The sequence below is a fragment of the Macaca nemestrina genome, chromosome 7, assembly GCF_043159975.1.
Source record: "Macaca nemestrina isolate mMacNem1 chromosome 7, mMacNem.hap1, whole genome shotgun sequence".
Taxonomy (NCBI): Eukaryota; Metazoa; Chordata; class Mammalia; order Primates; family Cercopithecidae; genus Macaca; species Macaca nemestrina.
The window spans coordinates 126,734,241-126,749,541 of record NC_092131.1 but is presented as its reverse complement, the minus strand read 5'-3'; the positions used below and the strand labels follow the sequence as shown (position 1 = coordinate 126,749,541).

The 15,301-nt window shown below is 47.8% G+C and overlaps 1 protein-coding gene across 5 annotated transcripts; it reads right to left on the bottom strand.

Moving 5' to 3' along the window:
- Nucleotides 1-351: 351 nt before the first annotated feature.
- LOC105490952 (ubiquitin like 7) lies at nucleotides 352-15,231 on the bottom strand. 5 transcript variants are annotated; one of them, XM_011756970.3, is made up of 12 exons: nucleotides 14,615-14,924; nucleotides 13,951-13,962; nucleotides 12,909-13,121; nucleotides 10,602-10,721; nucleotides 6,641-6,723; nucleotides 5,773-5,857; nucleotides 5,143-5,200; nucleotides 4,291-4,424; nucleotides 3,981-4,030; nucleotides 3,545-3,712; nucleotides 2,846-2,968; nucleotides 352-606 (listed from the first exon to the last, which is right to left on the bottom strand). In XM_011756970.3, exons 1-12 carry the CDS (start codon nucleotides 14,691-14,693, stop codon nucleotides 469-471), a joined length of 1,263 nt encoding a protein of 420 aa, XP_011755272.1. In that variant the 5' UTR covers nucleotides 14,694-14,924; the 3' UTR covers nucleotides 352-468. The 5 variants fall into 5 exon arrangements, with proteins under 5 accessions (XP_011755272.1, XP_011755268.1, XP_011755269.1 ...); XM_011756966.3 differs by lacking the exons at nucleotides 13,951-13,962; nucleotides 14,615-14,924 and adding an exon at nucleotides 15,093-15,231; XM_011756967.2 differs by lacking the exons at nucleotides 13,951-13,962; nucleotides 14,615-14,924 and adding an exon at nucleotides 15,043-15,125.
- Between the last annotated feature and the right edge of the window lie 70 nt (nucleotides 15,232-15,301).

Here is a 15,301-nt window from a genome sequence, read left to right as displayed (position 1 = left end):
CCACTCCCTAGACTGGACATCTCGGAAGCATAAGCCTCTTCTGGGCACAGCTGTAATCCAGCAGCCACCCTGAAGATTGGGTCGCAGCCCTGCCCAGCCTTTGGCACATCCTGAGGCTGCCAAACTCCAAAGCCCCAGAGTCTGGGGGCTACGGCTAGAAACTTCTCCCAGAAGTGAACATGGGTATCTCACAGCATCCCATGATGTGGGATCTAAAATCCTTCATCCAGGGCCCAGAACCAGGGGCCAGCCCTGCTCCGAGGCCACAGCATCAAGACCAGTACACCTTGTTTGCCCCACTGCCTCCACCAACTCAGATCAGCCAGAAAGGTCAAGAACTGGACAAAGCAGGAGAGTTGACCATCAGGTAGGTATATTGGGGGAGGGAGAGATGGAGGCACCTTCATGAGTGCCTCCCACGGGCAGCAGCCTCTGCAACTTGCTGGGGGTTCAGGGGAAGCAGGGAGTTCATGGGGCTCCTCCAGCAAAGATGAGCTCCAGGGCTGCTTGGATGTCCCCACCGGTGGCCTGCAGGGCCCGCAGGCTCAGCTCATCGTCCTGGATGCCCATGTCACGTAGCTGCTGTAGCTGGGGCTGCCACTGGCTCTGTGGAAAAATAGGAACGGGCAGAAGCTGTTAGCTGGGATCCAGGGAAGACTCACTTAGGTCTGTGCTTTCCGGGGAAGGAAAGGAAGATGGGGGAGTCCTCAGCAAAGCTGTTGATGCTGAGTTCCACAGAACACGGTACTTCTAGGAAGACTAAAAGATAGGCTTGAGGGTTAAGAGAACAAATCCAAAGTTTTACAATAAAAAAAGGAAATTCTTGGCATAAGGATCAAAAGAGAATGTACAAATTATTCACTGTCTGAATTCCAAGAGGCTAAATTACTTTCTTTCTCTTGCTGTGTGTACACACACATCAGCGAGATTTTGCTCTTTATGTGATGAGTGTTACAGATTTTTTTCCCAGTTTGTTGTTAGCCTTCGGACTTTGCTTTGCTTTTTTGTTTGGTTTGGTTTGCCATGCAGAAATGTTCACCTTTTTTAAAAAGTCTTAAGTTTTTGTGGTATATAGTAGGTATATCTATTTGTGGAGTATAAGAGATGTTTTAAATTTTTCGCTTTTACAAACTCAAAATGCAGAACTTTTATTTAATGGCTCCTGGATACTGAGTTTCGGCCAAGAAAGCCCTTTCCTACTAAAAGGATTTGAAGAAATTCACCCATATTTTCTTCTAGTACTTTCACAGCTTCATTAATATCTCTATTTCATGACAGCAGGGATGAGCACAATTTAGGGAAAACAATGTGTTCACATGTGGGAAGAAGGCAATGCAAAGGGGAAGAAAAGCAAAGTCAAAGAGGCAGGCAGGAATGAGAACGTGGAGGGCTTAAAAAAAATCCACACAAATCAATTTGAATTCATTTTACAGGCCAGGTGGAACCAGTGAAAGCTTCTGAGCTAAGGAATAAAGTGAACAGGCATCTAGCAACAGGGGAGATGCAAAAATGGAGAAGACAAGTCATTCACACATCCTGCTCCTGTTCCCTTACTGTTCACAAGGACTACATGGAACACTGAAAACCACACAGGCTTGAACGCTATCGTTACAACTTCATGGCCTTTTGACCCCAGACAAGTTCCAGGAATGATGCTCTACCCATTGGCTTACTATGTGGAATAAAGGAAAAGAGATGTGAAGCAAACAGCTCATGCATGGAGCTGTGAACTACAATGCTGGCCCCTCAGGTCTGCCCCTTAGCTGCTAGGGTGACCTCTCCCCTCCTTAAAGCCTCCCATGAGCCGGGTGTGGTGGCTCACACCTGTAATCTAGCACTCTGGGAGGCTAAGGTGGGTGAATCACTTGAGCCCAAGAGTTCAAGACGAGGCTGGGCAACATAGGGAGACCCCCATCTCTACAAAAAGTACAAAAAACTAGCCAGGCATGGTGGTGCATACCTGTAGTCCCAGCTACCCAGGAGGCTGAGGTGGGAGGATCACCTAAGCCCAGGAAGTTGAGGCTGCAGTGAGTTGTGATCACACCACTGTACTCCACCCTGGGTGACAGAGTGAGACCCTGTCTCAATCAATCAATCAATCAATGCCTCCCAGGGATCCCTGGTGACTACTACATCAAGTCATCAAGTTTATTCTCCTCAGGTTGGCATTCAAGCCCCTCACATGTAGGTTCCTGCTCTCTTTCTCTGGCCCCATCTGCGGATCTTCTACACTGGACACTGCATCCTAGCCTCGTAGTTTTGAGTACATCACACATACCTCCACACGTGCACAAACAGGTAGCTGTCTTCACCTGGAAATCATCCCCTTCCTACCTCAAACATCCCCTCCCTGGTTAGCTAACTTCTAATTCTTCTGACAATCAGCTTAAATACCCCTCCCTCAGAAAAGTTTTGCCTGACCCTTACTTCAAGGAGCTGGGCTTCTTGCCTTGTTGCTCCCCAGCTCAGTACCTGCCTGGTGCCCCTCCATGGCAGGGATGAGAACCAGCTTGCCTCTAGCCCAGCATCTGGACTCCGGCCTAGTATATATATGCTCAGTCAATGCTCACTGAATGAATGAATAAAATCGCCATGATTATCTAAGCCAGGTGGTCTAGGGAGTCAAGCCATGGTCAGTAGGGGCAGGAGAAGCCATAGTGACCACTGTGAATGGTCTGAGAGTGTGCCCTTGCTGGGAACACTCTGTACCTGTCCCACTGCCATGCTCCAGCTATTCCCAGAACGAAGCATGCCAGGTGTGAAGGACCCCCAGAGAGCAAAAAAAGGCTGGGCATCCAAAATAACAAGGAAGCCACATGGAAACCAGGAAGTGGGGAAGACTGACCTGAAGGCTGGGCTGCCCAGAGGCCTGAAGGGCATGCTGTAGCGCTTGGCTGAAGAGATCATTGGTGATGGGCGTCCCTGACTGGACACCAGAGGACATTGGTGAGGTCCCTGAGGAATGGCCCTAGAGACAAATCAGTGGTCAGTGCCACCCTCAGAGCCATCTCAATCTTATAGCAGATACTTGCTGTTGTCATATCACCCCATAGTGCTCCTGAGGTACCCAACTTCTGCCTCCCAACAAAGACCTGCCATGAGACAACCAAACAAAGGTACCTAGAAGCTCTCTATGTGGGCAGGAAAGGTTCCATTCTTTTCTGCACTGAGCGCCTTGTCCCACCCTAGGACCCCAGCACTGGGAGAGATGGCCTTGAAAGCTGAGTGACTTTTCACCCAGAAATGCTTAAGCTGGTGGTGTCTGCTCCCTGTCAGGGATGAGGAAGGGCATATTGTGTGAGGGGAGAGTCTTCTGAACTAATAGGAGGGACTACTCAGGACCATGTTAAAATCTAGACCTCTGAGTCCTCAAGGCAAGTGAAGGGGAGGTCACTCAAGCTGCAGTAAGAAATCCCCACCAGGAGTCCAGGGTTCAGCTTAAACTAGATCTAGCACCAGGGTCAGCAAAGGCAAATCTATTCTACTGCTGGGGAGCTTGTTCCTTGGGGACCCAGCCTTGATCTTCCAGGCCCTGTCTTCATACCTGGGTGCCAGGAGTCGGTGTGTGAGAGCTGCTCTCCGGAGTGCTGGCCAGGGCCAGGGCGGTGGCCAGCTCACTCTGGGTGATGGGCCGGGGCCCAGCAGCTCCACTGTACCCCAGGGAGGCTGGGCGGGAGCTGGGGGTACTGCTAGAGGGTGTGGACCTGGTGTTCTAGAGAAAGAAGACACTCAGAATCAGGCAAGCAGTACTATGAAACTCCCAGATGAACTTCACCCACCTCCAGGAATAGTTCTTGGGGAAACTCTTAAGCTCGCAGGTTCAGAAAGGAATCCCAAAGCAGAAATAGTATGACATGGTCTTGGCCCCTCAGTGGCCTGTGTCCACCTCCCAGCCTCGGGAGTGCCAGGTCCCAGGATGCAGCTCATTCCCAGCACCATCTACCCCAAATGGCAGGCAGGCAGGCAGGCAGTCCACTTACTGGGTGAAAGTCGTCCTCATCATCCGAGAGCCCTTCAAACAGGAAGCCACCTGGAGGAGGACGAACAGATTTCAGGAGGAAGAACAGAAAGGCACAGGCGCAGCTCCAGAATCTCAGCTCAAGTTACTCTCCAAATTCATATTTTCATCTCTCCCCTCGGAAAATTACAGGACAGATGCACTTCCTGACTCAAACCGAGAGTTCCCAAGGAACGCCCTCTGCCAACGCTATACATAGCTGCTGAGTAAAGCAAATTCCTGGGCCACTGCCGGCTCCTAAGGGGCCCATATTACGCTATTCAGGGGCTCACCTGGCATATCCCGGTATGAGCTGGAGGGCATGCTCCGGGAAGAGGAGTCAGTCCCTGGCATTGGGGCACTGCCTGCTACCGAGTGCAGAACCAGGACAATGGCATTGACGAGGGCTGGGTGAGCAGGCACCAACCTAGGACAGAAGCAGGAAGAAACCCAAGGGTGACTCCAAAAGAGCACCCTCGACCATGACAAGAGTTCTGGGTGCCCTCTCACAACAATGCAGCCACCTGTGCCTGCCCTCAAATTCCTCGGTCTTCAGCATCTTCCGCCAGGAAGATTTATCCTCCTGCTGATCTGCCCCCAGCAACGGGAGCAAGGCCTTCAATTCCTGGGTCCACTGCAGATTCTTCACCCTCTCCGTAGGCAAGGCATGATGGGAAAGATGCAGCCTGGGAGGCTCAGGGTTCTGGCCTGAGCACATGAGGAGCCTCTGGTCTAGGCACCACTACTACATCAGGCAACCCTGGACAGGTCCCTTCTCTTCCCAGGGTGGGGCTGTTTTCTTCACTTGCAAAATGAGGACATGTCCTTTCCAGCTTTGACACTTTATGGATCTGTACACCTGCTTCTCCTTTCACCAGTTTAAAATCCTTGGAAAGCTCCCTAATTTCTACCAAACGAAACCTAAACTGAGCCTGGCAGGCAAGATCCTTTCCCTCAGAATCCTGCTTCCTCCCAACACTCTTGACAAAAGCCCTGCTCTTGGGCTTTGCTCTTTCTCACCTCCTGACATATTTACAGGGTAGACTTGGTGACAGACCATGGATGGGCTCCCAGAGCAGACTGCAGGGTGACAATTAGCACATGAGGAGAGAGAAGGTACCCTCTAATAGGACAGGTACACTTACGTATCAAGCATATTGGGATCAGCGAAGACAGAGAAGAGGTCCTTGTCCTGGAGAACCCCTGAAAAAGAGCAGAGCTCACCTCAGGGAAAGGAAATCAGTCAGATCCACGAGGGAGAAGAGGCTTTGTGTCTCAGAGCAACCAGCTCAACAGGGACACAGGACAACAAGCCAATCTTCATCAGAAGTAGAGGAAACAAAGCACCAAGCAACATAATTCAGGTACTCTCGATCTTGCTCTAGGGAGGATGGTCCCCAGCTCTCCACCTCCCCCTGCACTTCAGTCACATCACAGACTGGCTACCAACACACCTGTCTCTTTCTCCCGTATCTCTGGGTTCCTCCCTTACTCAAGGTGTGCAAGACGCCTTCCCTGATTGCTGTGATATGGGCTAACTGCTGTCCTCATTTGGCATCCTCATACCCTTAATTACGATGTTAGTTAGGCCATTATCTCTCTGTGGGACTGAGAGCTCTTAAAGCGCTGGGTATATCAGACACACCTTGATTACTCTCCCTCTTCCCACAAGACCAGTCATTCTTCAAAAGATAGTCTAAGTCTCTTTAGAAGAACTGTCTTCTCCTGTTCTTTTCCGACAACTCCTATTTCCGCAAATTCAGTCCTGCACTTACCAAGAGCAATGGGGTCACTGCTGAGGCCTGGGGTGGCCACAATGATCTGATCCAGAGATTCCTTATTGCTGAGCATCTTAAAGACCTGCAGGAGAAATGGGGAGGGCTGAGCACTCCAACCAACTCAATGCACTCATCAAATGCCCACATTGTGCTGAGGACTTCCTCCCTTTAAGTGCTTGCATGTACATCACCACAATGGAACAATAGCCCCGGAAACAGATGAACCTCTTTTTGGTCTAAGATCGTAGCTTACTGGAGGGGAAACAAACAATTAAAAAAAAAAAAAAAAGAAAAAAAAAAGGCAAGACCACAGTAAACCTTCAAATCTCTGTGCTCCTTTTCCCCACCTACAGTTTAATGCTTCCAAAATAAAAGCTCTCATTACAAGCCCAGTAACAAAGGTTTCTCTAGGTTCCAAAAGTCCTTTTCAATCTCTGTACAATTACTATTTCATATTTGTATATATTGCTAAGTTCACAGCTGTACTAATTTTGCCTCTCAACTCTCCTACAGAGAGACATCAGCCCACTTCCCCAGTAAGGACAACTAGGTCAAGGGGCAATAAGCAGGCAGTTCAGCCAAAGTCAAAGAACAAGGTCCAGCAGAAACAGTATGTGGATCTTTTGGCTGTCACCGTACGGGCAGGTTGTATGGTTATCATTAGAGGGAATCAGCAATGCCTGACTGAGACAGGCTCTTTGGGGAAAGACAGGGCTCCACTGAGGCCCACAGACATGGCAAAAACTCCCCAAGGAACTCTTGGTTGTCATGGAAACAGGCTTCCAGCTCCCACTCCACACCACTCGCCAGCCAGCGTTCACACCCTCTCCTACAGTCCTGGCTGGGGGCCGTGGCACACACTCACCGCTTCCCTGTAAGAAGAGCTGCTGTGCAGGGCAGTGTGCAGCACCCGGAACTCTCTCATGGCAGCCACTTTGTCCACAGGTTCTGGCGGACAAGACACTCAGAGTTACCCTACAGCACAGGCCCTGTCTCTTCCACAGACATGGTAACATCATTTCAATGTGCCAAGGAGCAGCCTGGTCTGTGCATTCCCTTCCCTCATTACCCCTTAAGAATGTGAGTGCCCACTCAGAAAAACCCATTTGTGCCACGGATGTGAAAACTGCTAGTAAGCATCTTTACGTTCTCTTGTAAGCATCTTCCACAGATAAAACAAACAAATTCAAGTTGTGGCAGAGGAGAATCTTACCACATGAAAAACAGTGCTCTGATCAACATCCCACTGCAGGAATTCCAGACTAATAACATTTGGTTGTTGGTGTTTTTGCCTGTGTTTTTCAGACACAGTCTCATCTCTTGCCCAGGCCGGAGTGCAGTGGCGCAGTCTCGGCTCACTGCAACCTCCACCTCCCTGGTTGAAGCGACTCTCGTGCCTCAGCCTCCCGAGTAGCTGGGATTACAGGTGTGCAATTATCCACTCTTGGATAATTTTTGTATTTTTAGTAGACACGGGGTTTCACCATATTGGTCAGACTGGTCTCAAACTCCTGACCTCAAGTGATCCATGTGCCTCGGCCTCCCAAAGTGCTAGGATTACAGGCATGAGCCACCATGCCCCGCCCTGGGTCACACTTTTTAAAGTATGGTTATCCTCATGAAGGACCACTACTTGTGACTGTACTGACTGTGTACTGCCCTACTCCAGGGGCACCACTCCCAAAGCAAGGTCAATAGCACCCCTGGGGTTCAGTGTGGCAGCCACATCCTTATCGACAGTCCTGATCATGAGGCTGTCTTTTGAAAAATAGTCACCGTAAGTAAATTACCTAATTTATTCATTCAACAAACATGTACTAAGCATTTACTCCATGCCTGACTTTGGACAAGGAACTAGAATGTGAAAAATAAGAACCCCTGCCGTCAAGGAACTCTTACGGCAGTAGGAGAAATGAGACTACATCAAACACACAATTACAAAATGCCACGCTGAGGACCTCAACAGAGATGTGGATCCCAGCTAGGGCACCAGGAACACAAAGGCAGATAGCCACCACTGAGAGGGAGGGTAAAGACAGAGAGCTGCCTCCCAGAGGAGACCATTTGAAATGGGTATCAAAGAGACAGCTGATATTTACTGGGGGGTGAAGGTATTCCAAGCCTAAATGAGAACATGTGCAAAGGCATGGAAGAATAAAAGAATGTGGTGCTTTGAACAAACAGCAAGTCATTCTTTGTGGCTGGAGCTTGGGGTACACATCCCAGCTCAAACAGCAGGCTAATAAGGTGAGGTCCTGAAGGGATTTGTAACCTGCCATGGAGAACCACCAAAGGGATCCAGCTGGGAAGACAGATAACAATGGGTTCTCCTCCTACAGACCCTAATCTGTAGGAGAACACGAAATGTGATTCCTTTGTGAAGAAAAGCACTCAAGGAGAAAATATCTAAAACACTGTCACAAGACAGTTTCTTCACAGATCTAAGAGTTTATTGTAACCTTCCAATAAAAAGGTCATTTGTTTCAAAAATAATCCTCCAGGTAGAAGGTGGGAGGAAAGGACTCTTAATATCTTAAGCCAGTATTCAGCTAAGAGTCATGGCTGTCACTGTAAGACCTCTGAGCTAAATTCATCCTTTGAAAGTGGAAGGCAGCCAGCCCAGTGGAAATGGTTTTCCTCTTGAGCCAGGAAAACCCCTGGTCCATATCCCAGCTCTTGCATTCACTTTCTAAGTAGCTGACCTTGAATAAATGTCTTTCTAACCCTTTTCTTCCTCCATAAGATGCTAATGCTGTTACCTACCCTGCAGGGCCACTGTAATGATTAAATGAGGTATAAAAGGGAAAAAACCTGGCTCACAGAAGCCACAAATGTTATTTTCCTTCTGTTAATGCCCTCCAGCCAAAGAGCTGAGGGGCATATCTGTATTTAAACTAGTTGGGCGTACTGCTCAGTACAGAGAGAAGAATGAACACCATAGGAAACCATGGGCTGTCTCAGTAAGAGGATATTAGAAAGGACTTCTTGGTTTTTTTTTTTTTGAGACAGAGTTTCGCTCTTGTTGCCCAGGCTGGAGTACAATGGCATGATCTCGGCTCATGGCAACTTCTGCCTCCCGGGTTCAACCGATTCTCCTGCCTCAGTCTCTCAAGTAGCTGGGATTACAGGCATGCACCACCATGCCCGGCTTATTTTTTATTTTAAGTAGAGACGGGGTTTCTCCATGTTGGTCAGGCTTGTCTCGAACTCCCGACCTCAGGTGATCTGCCCGCCTCGGCCTCCCAAAGTGCTGGATTACAGGCATGAGCCGCTGAGCCCGGCCAGAAAAGACTTCTTACACGATTTTGGCTTTGTCTGAGTGATTTGCGGAAAAATTTAAAGAAGTGAGGTTTTACTCCGGATAGGATGCTTTCGGCAGTGGGAGTGATTTTATAATTGAGTATTTTAATAACTCTTACCTAGAAGGAAGGAAAACTAGAGCAAGGTGGAAGCTGTAATTGGCAAAGAAGCAGCTATTACTCTCATCAGCCGAGATAGAAAGATACTTGGTCACTTTTGTGATTTGGATAATGCTCATGTTTTTGTCTCTGTTCAGCAATGATAGGGATCTTGTTTTTGTCTTAATCCATAGTGGTCTCAGAGTGGCCTTGACTGATATTGGGGATCTGTACAATTGTTCATGTTCCCCAAAAGGACACCAAGGCCTGGCTGTGAGTGCCAGGCCAACCTCTGGATGTCAGGAACTCCGTTCCTCTTTCTCACTTCCCATCAGAGTATGAAAGACATTTTTGTCTTTTACGGTTAGAACTGAAAGGGGGGTAAATTTCAAACTGATAACTAGTCACAGCAATCATGAACATTATAAAAAGATGTCAACCTGCCAGTTTAACAAAGCTAATCTCTTTTACACAGCTTAGCTTTATTCTTGGGGAGGCTTTTAAAATACACATGCAAAATTTAAATCATGAATTCCAAGCACCTTCTATTTATAAACCAAAAAGGCATCCGAGGCTTTGTATATTTTCTCCAAGAGCTATTTAAATACTCTTTGAATAGCTTCAGGAAAATAAATTACCAGTATAGCAAGAGCAGTTAGCTGACTGAACAAATCACCACCTGAGGCAGTTTGTAGGAAGATTTGTTAACAAGGGAACAAACTGGGGCATTAGGAAAGTGCCAAAAGTTTCCAGTTTTTTTCTAATGAGAACAACAATAACAAAAGGATACAAAGTTTACTTTGTATCACTGAAAAATAAACTGTTAACTTAAAGGAGTTTAAGTAGACACAAACTCACTATCCCATTAGGAAACAGTGGATGACAAACTTAGAAAGTGGAGAAACAGTCAGGAATGGTGCCTGTACTTTGGGAGGCTGAGGTGGGGCGGATGGCTTGGGTCAGGAGTTCGAGACCAGGCTGACCAACATGGAGACACCCCGTCTCTACTAAAAATAAAAAAATTAGCTGGGCGTAGTGGCACATGTCTGTAATCCCAGCTACTCAGGAGGCTGAGGCATGAGAATCACTTGAACCCGGGAGGTGGAGGCTGCAGTGAGCCAAGATCAAGATTGTGCCACTGCACTCCAGCCTGGGCAACAGAGTGAGACTCTGTCTCAAAAAAAAACAAAAACCAGAAAACAAAATGGAGAAACAAATCTCCCATTAGTGATACCAGCAGTAAGAAGGTCAAAATTGGACTCTGTTTATCAGCATGGTTTAATCCAATAAGTAATAAAGATATCATTTATCATCAGCTCAGTAAATCATCCCTTTGTTCCACCCAGGCTTGTGTCTCAAGAACACACAGACCTTTCCCTTGCAGATATTACAGAAACTCTGCCTGCTTAAGGGCTGACCCTCACTCACCTGGTTTCTGATCAGGTTCGGGCCAGGACTTTCGCAGAACATGGACGGTGGACCCAGGTTGAATGCCATAGAAGTCAAGTGTCTGGTCATCTTTTAGCTTCCGACCACAGTAGATCAGATCTAAAAAAAGAACTGTCCACTTACATTTTGCTCCTCAAAACAAATTTAGATAGTTTTTGTTCCCTGAGAACCTTATTTTGATTGGATAGATAGCTGGAGAATGATACATGTTTTAAAAGATACTCTTATTTAATAACTTAATACTTTTTTTTTTTTTTTTCCTGAAACAGGGTCTTACTCTGTTGCCCAGGCTTGAGTGCAATGGCACCATCACGGTTCACTGCAGCTTCAACCTCCTGGGCTCAAGCAATTCTCCCGCCTCAGCCTCCTGAGTAGCTGGGACTATGGGCACATGCCACCACACCCAGCTAATTTTTGTAGTTTTTTGTAGAGATAGGGTTCTGCCATGTTGCCCAGACTAGTCTCTTAACTCCTGGGCTCAAGGGATCCTCCTGCCTTAGCCTCACAAAGTGCTGGGATGACAGGCGTGAGCCACCACGTCTAGCCAATTAAATACATTTTAACAACTATTTGCAAATATAAACTCATAAAATGGACTTACATAGAATCTGGCCAGATATGGTGGCTCACGCCTATAATCCCAGCACTTTTGGAGCCTGGCCAACATGGCGAAACCCTGTCTCTACTAAAAATACAAAAATTAGGGCCGGGCACGGTGGCTCACACCTGTAATCCCAGCACTTTGGGAGGCCGAGGTGGGTGGATCACCTGAGGTCAGGAGTTCAAGGCCAGTCTGGCCAAGATGGTGAAACTTCGTCTCTACCAAAAATACAAAAATTAGCCAGGCATGGTGGAAGGCGCCTGTAATCCCAGCTACTCAGGAGGCTGAGGCAGGAAAATTGCCTGAACCTGGGAGAAAGAGGTTACAATGAGCTGAGATCGTGCCACTGCACTCCAGCCTGGGTCACAGAGCGAGACTCCGTCTCAAAAAAAAAAAAAGAGGATTCACATAGAATCTATCCATAGAAAAGCTCTAGAGTTTAACATTGTGGAGACTGCCCAATTTAAATCAATGGAAAAACAACAAAATAGGATGAACTCAATCCAGGTATGACTGAAAACATCTTTTTTGCCAGTTGGATCCTTTAGCTATTATAAATTACCTTTCCAGTATAATTTAATTATATTTAAATTCCTCCCTCCTCCACCTGGACTGCTCACGCCATTTTCATTTTCTTTTTTACTGCCTTTCTTTTAACCAATCAACCAAGCAAATCCTCCTAATCATCTCTTAAGACCTACCTCAAATATACTGAGGAGCCTCCCCTGACCAACTTCTCCTTCCCTAACTCGCCCCAAACGTCTGTTCTTTCAGAAAAAGAATTCACATTGGCCGGGCGCGGTGGCTCAAGCCTGTAATCCCAGCACTTTGGGAGGCTGAGATGGGTGGATCACGAGGTCAGGAGATCGAGACCATCCTGGCTAACACGGTGAAACTCCATCTCTACTAAAAAATACAAAAAACTAGCCGGGCGAGGTGGCGGGCGCCTGTAGTCCCAGCTACTCGGGAGGCTGAGGCAGGAGAATGGCGGGAACCCGGAAGGCGGAGCTGCAGTGAGCTGAGATCCGGCCACTGCACTCCAGCTTGGGCGACAGAGCGAGACTCCGTCTCAAAAAAAAAAAAAAAAAAAAAAAAGAAAAAGAATTCACAATGTTGGCCAGGAGCGGTGGCTCATGCCTGTAATTCCAGCAGTTTGAGAGGCCAAGGCGGGCAGATCACAAGGTCAAGAGTTCAAGACCAGCCTGGCCAACATGGTGAAACCCCATGTCTCTGCTAAAAATATAAAAATTAGCTGGGCATGGTGGCACATGTCTGTAATCCCAACTACTTGGGAGGCTGAGGCAGGAGAATTGCTTGAACTGGGACCCGGGAGACAGAGGTTGCAGTGAGCCGCAATCGCAAAACTGCAGTCCAGCCTGGGCTACAGAGCAAGACTCCGTCTAAAAAATAAATAAAAAATAATAATAATAAATAAATAAATAAAATAAGACAATGTCATAAAGAACCTGGTGATAAAGTACTTCAGTATAATACATGGCTGAAAATGGCAACCAGTAGTTTCATTATATGATTTGTGTTTCTATTTACCCAACACTCACTTCCCTGAAGTGTTAACATTATGAGGCAACAAATCCCAAGCCCTTACTTTACTCTTGTAATTTCAGAAGTATCCTCCCCTAAAAGAGATCAGAGCAGCAGCCCAACCCCATTCCAGAGAGACTCACCAATCAGCTCAGGGTCTGGAACAGACTCCTGGAGTTTGCCAGCAATAAGCTGCTTCAGAAATGAAATACTATAGCCCCCAAGCGAGTATTCTCCCAGTTCTGTCTCTGGCAACCGAAGAATAGACTTTGGAGCAAGTGGCTGGTCAGCCAGCTTCACCGCCAAGTGCCAGTCTGAGAGAGACATCCTCTCTCTTTCGCGCTCTCTCTTTCTCCCTGTAAAAGAACAAAGCCTCAGTGGTTAAAAAACAGACCACCACCCTACTCCACCCCCACCCACCAAAGGGTTGAATAAAAGACAATTCAATGTGACACTGTTGAAGAAGCACAGGGTGCACCATCAGGAGGCCAGAACTAGAATCTGGGGTTCTCTCTCTACTCATACTGTGATGGACAGCTCTCTAGGCCTCAGTTTCTTCATCCCTAATGTGGACATAAAAACGCCATCCAACCTAATAGGAATGTTATGAAAGAGATCATCTAACCCTCTCCCTTCTGTATGCTCCTTTTCCCAATTTTCTTCAACTCTTGCTTGAACCAGTAGAACAGCTTTATAACAAGTTCCCTAACTCTTGCCTCTCCCTATCAAATATCTGTGCTGCCACCTAACAACCTATCATTCTAAAACACAGATCTGATCAAGTCACTTCTTTGCTTAGAACTCTTCCAATGTTGGGCTGGGCGCAGTGACTCATGCCTGTAATCCTAGCACTTTGGGAGGTCTAGACAGGCGGATTGCCTGAGCCCAGGCGTTTGAGACGAGCCTGGCCAACATGGTGAAACTCATCTCTACTAAAAATACAAAAATTAGCCGGGCATTAGTAGTGCACACCTGTAGTCCCAGCTACTTGGAAGGCTGAGGTTGCAGTGAGCCAAGATCTCACTTCACTGCACTCCAGCCTGGGTGACATGAGACTCTGTCGCAAAAAATAAATAAATAAAAATAAAAAAAAGCAAGCCAGGGGCGGTGGCTCACACGTGTAATCCTAGCACTTTGGGAGGCCGAGGCGGACGGACCACTTAAGATCAGGTGTTCGAAACCAGCCTGGCCAACATGGTTAAACTACGTCTCTACTATAATAGAAAAAAATTAGCCAGGCGTGGTGGCAGGCGCTTGTAATCAATCTCAGCTACTTGGGAGGCTGAGGCAGGCGAACTGCTTGCATCCGGGAGGCGGAGGTTGCAGTGAGTCCAGGTTGCAGTAAGTCCAGGTTGCAGTGAATCGAGATAGCGCCACTGCCCTCCAGCTTGGGCGACAGAGACTCCGTCCCCGCCCTCCCCCCCCCCCCCCCCCACAAAGACATCTTCCAATGCCTCCAAACCATCTATATAAATTAAGTATAAACTTCATCGCCTGGCTTACAAAACTCCCTACCAGGCTCCTTCCCCAACAGAGCCCTACCCTGCCAGGGGCCTCCACAACATGTAAGTACACACTCATAACAAAGCTCTCCCCTATTTTACACCTCTGCTCATCTAACTCTGCAAGTAATTTCTCTTCCCTTTTTGGCCTCTTAGCAAACTCCTACCGAAACCAACACAGATTCAACAACCTCAGTCCCCTCTCTTTCCTCTGTTGTTCCCACATCCCCTCAGAACAAAAGGGCTACAAATATCTGCCTGCTCCCTCCTCCACCCCAATTCTTGAAGGCCCTTGGAAACAAAAGACTAAAGTTTTCCTCATCCTTGTCCTCATACCTGACATATATGGACCCCAGAAAATAAATCAGAAACTCTTACGGCGGAAGAATCTTGCAAAGCAAGATAAGTTCTTGTTATAGTCATCATTATTGCTTCCAAAGAGACCTCTGGTAGGGAAGAGGAGAGAAAAGGCTGTGAAGCTGCCTAGCAGACCTTAAAGCATCCTGAAGGTACCTTCCACCTCAAGTTTATGCCAGAAGGAGGTCGTTTTATATACCATGTCTCACTTAATCCTCACAACGGTTCCCTGCGGCAGGCATTAGCCACATTTTAAGGATGAGGGAACCAAGACTCAGTAAAGTCACTGGCCCAAGGTCACAGATCGCTAGTAATGGGGCAGGGGCACTATCCAGTGGCGACCTCACCGCTCCAGTGGGACCAGCTAATTAGCTGACACACATCGAGCCCGCGATGCCCAGGGACCCAGCGCCCTCACCCGTCCCGCGGAAGGAACCCGGCCGCACTGCCGCCGGTGTAAACACTCACTCTGGCCCTCTAGCCGGAAACCGGAAATTCCGCGCTGCATTCTGGGAGTTGTAGTTCCCGCTGTGGAACCCGCCTCCTTATAAACAGCCTAGTTGCAAAGCTTCCGGTTCTAGGGGAGGGCGTGGCTTCCGCGCTCTTTGAAATGTCCGGCGCCCGGGCTACTTGGTGCTTTCGTTGGAGAGGGTCGCATTTCCAGTCATTCTTCAGCC

Coding starts and splice junctions, on each gene's coding strand:
- LOC105490952 (XM_011756970.3), bottom strand. CDS start 14,693: ATGATGACTATAACAAGAACTTATCTTGCTTTGCAAGATTCTTCCGCC. Junction 10,722..12,908: donor TCCAGACCCTGAGCTGATTG/GTGAGTCTCTCT, acceptor TTCTTTTTTTAG/ATCTGATCTACTGTGGTCGG. Junction 4,425..5,142: donor GATCCCAATATGCTTGATAC/GTAAGTGTACCT, acceptor CTTCTGTCCTAG/GTTGGTGCCTGCTCACCCAG.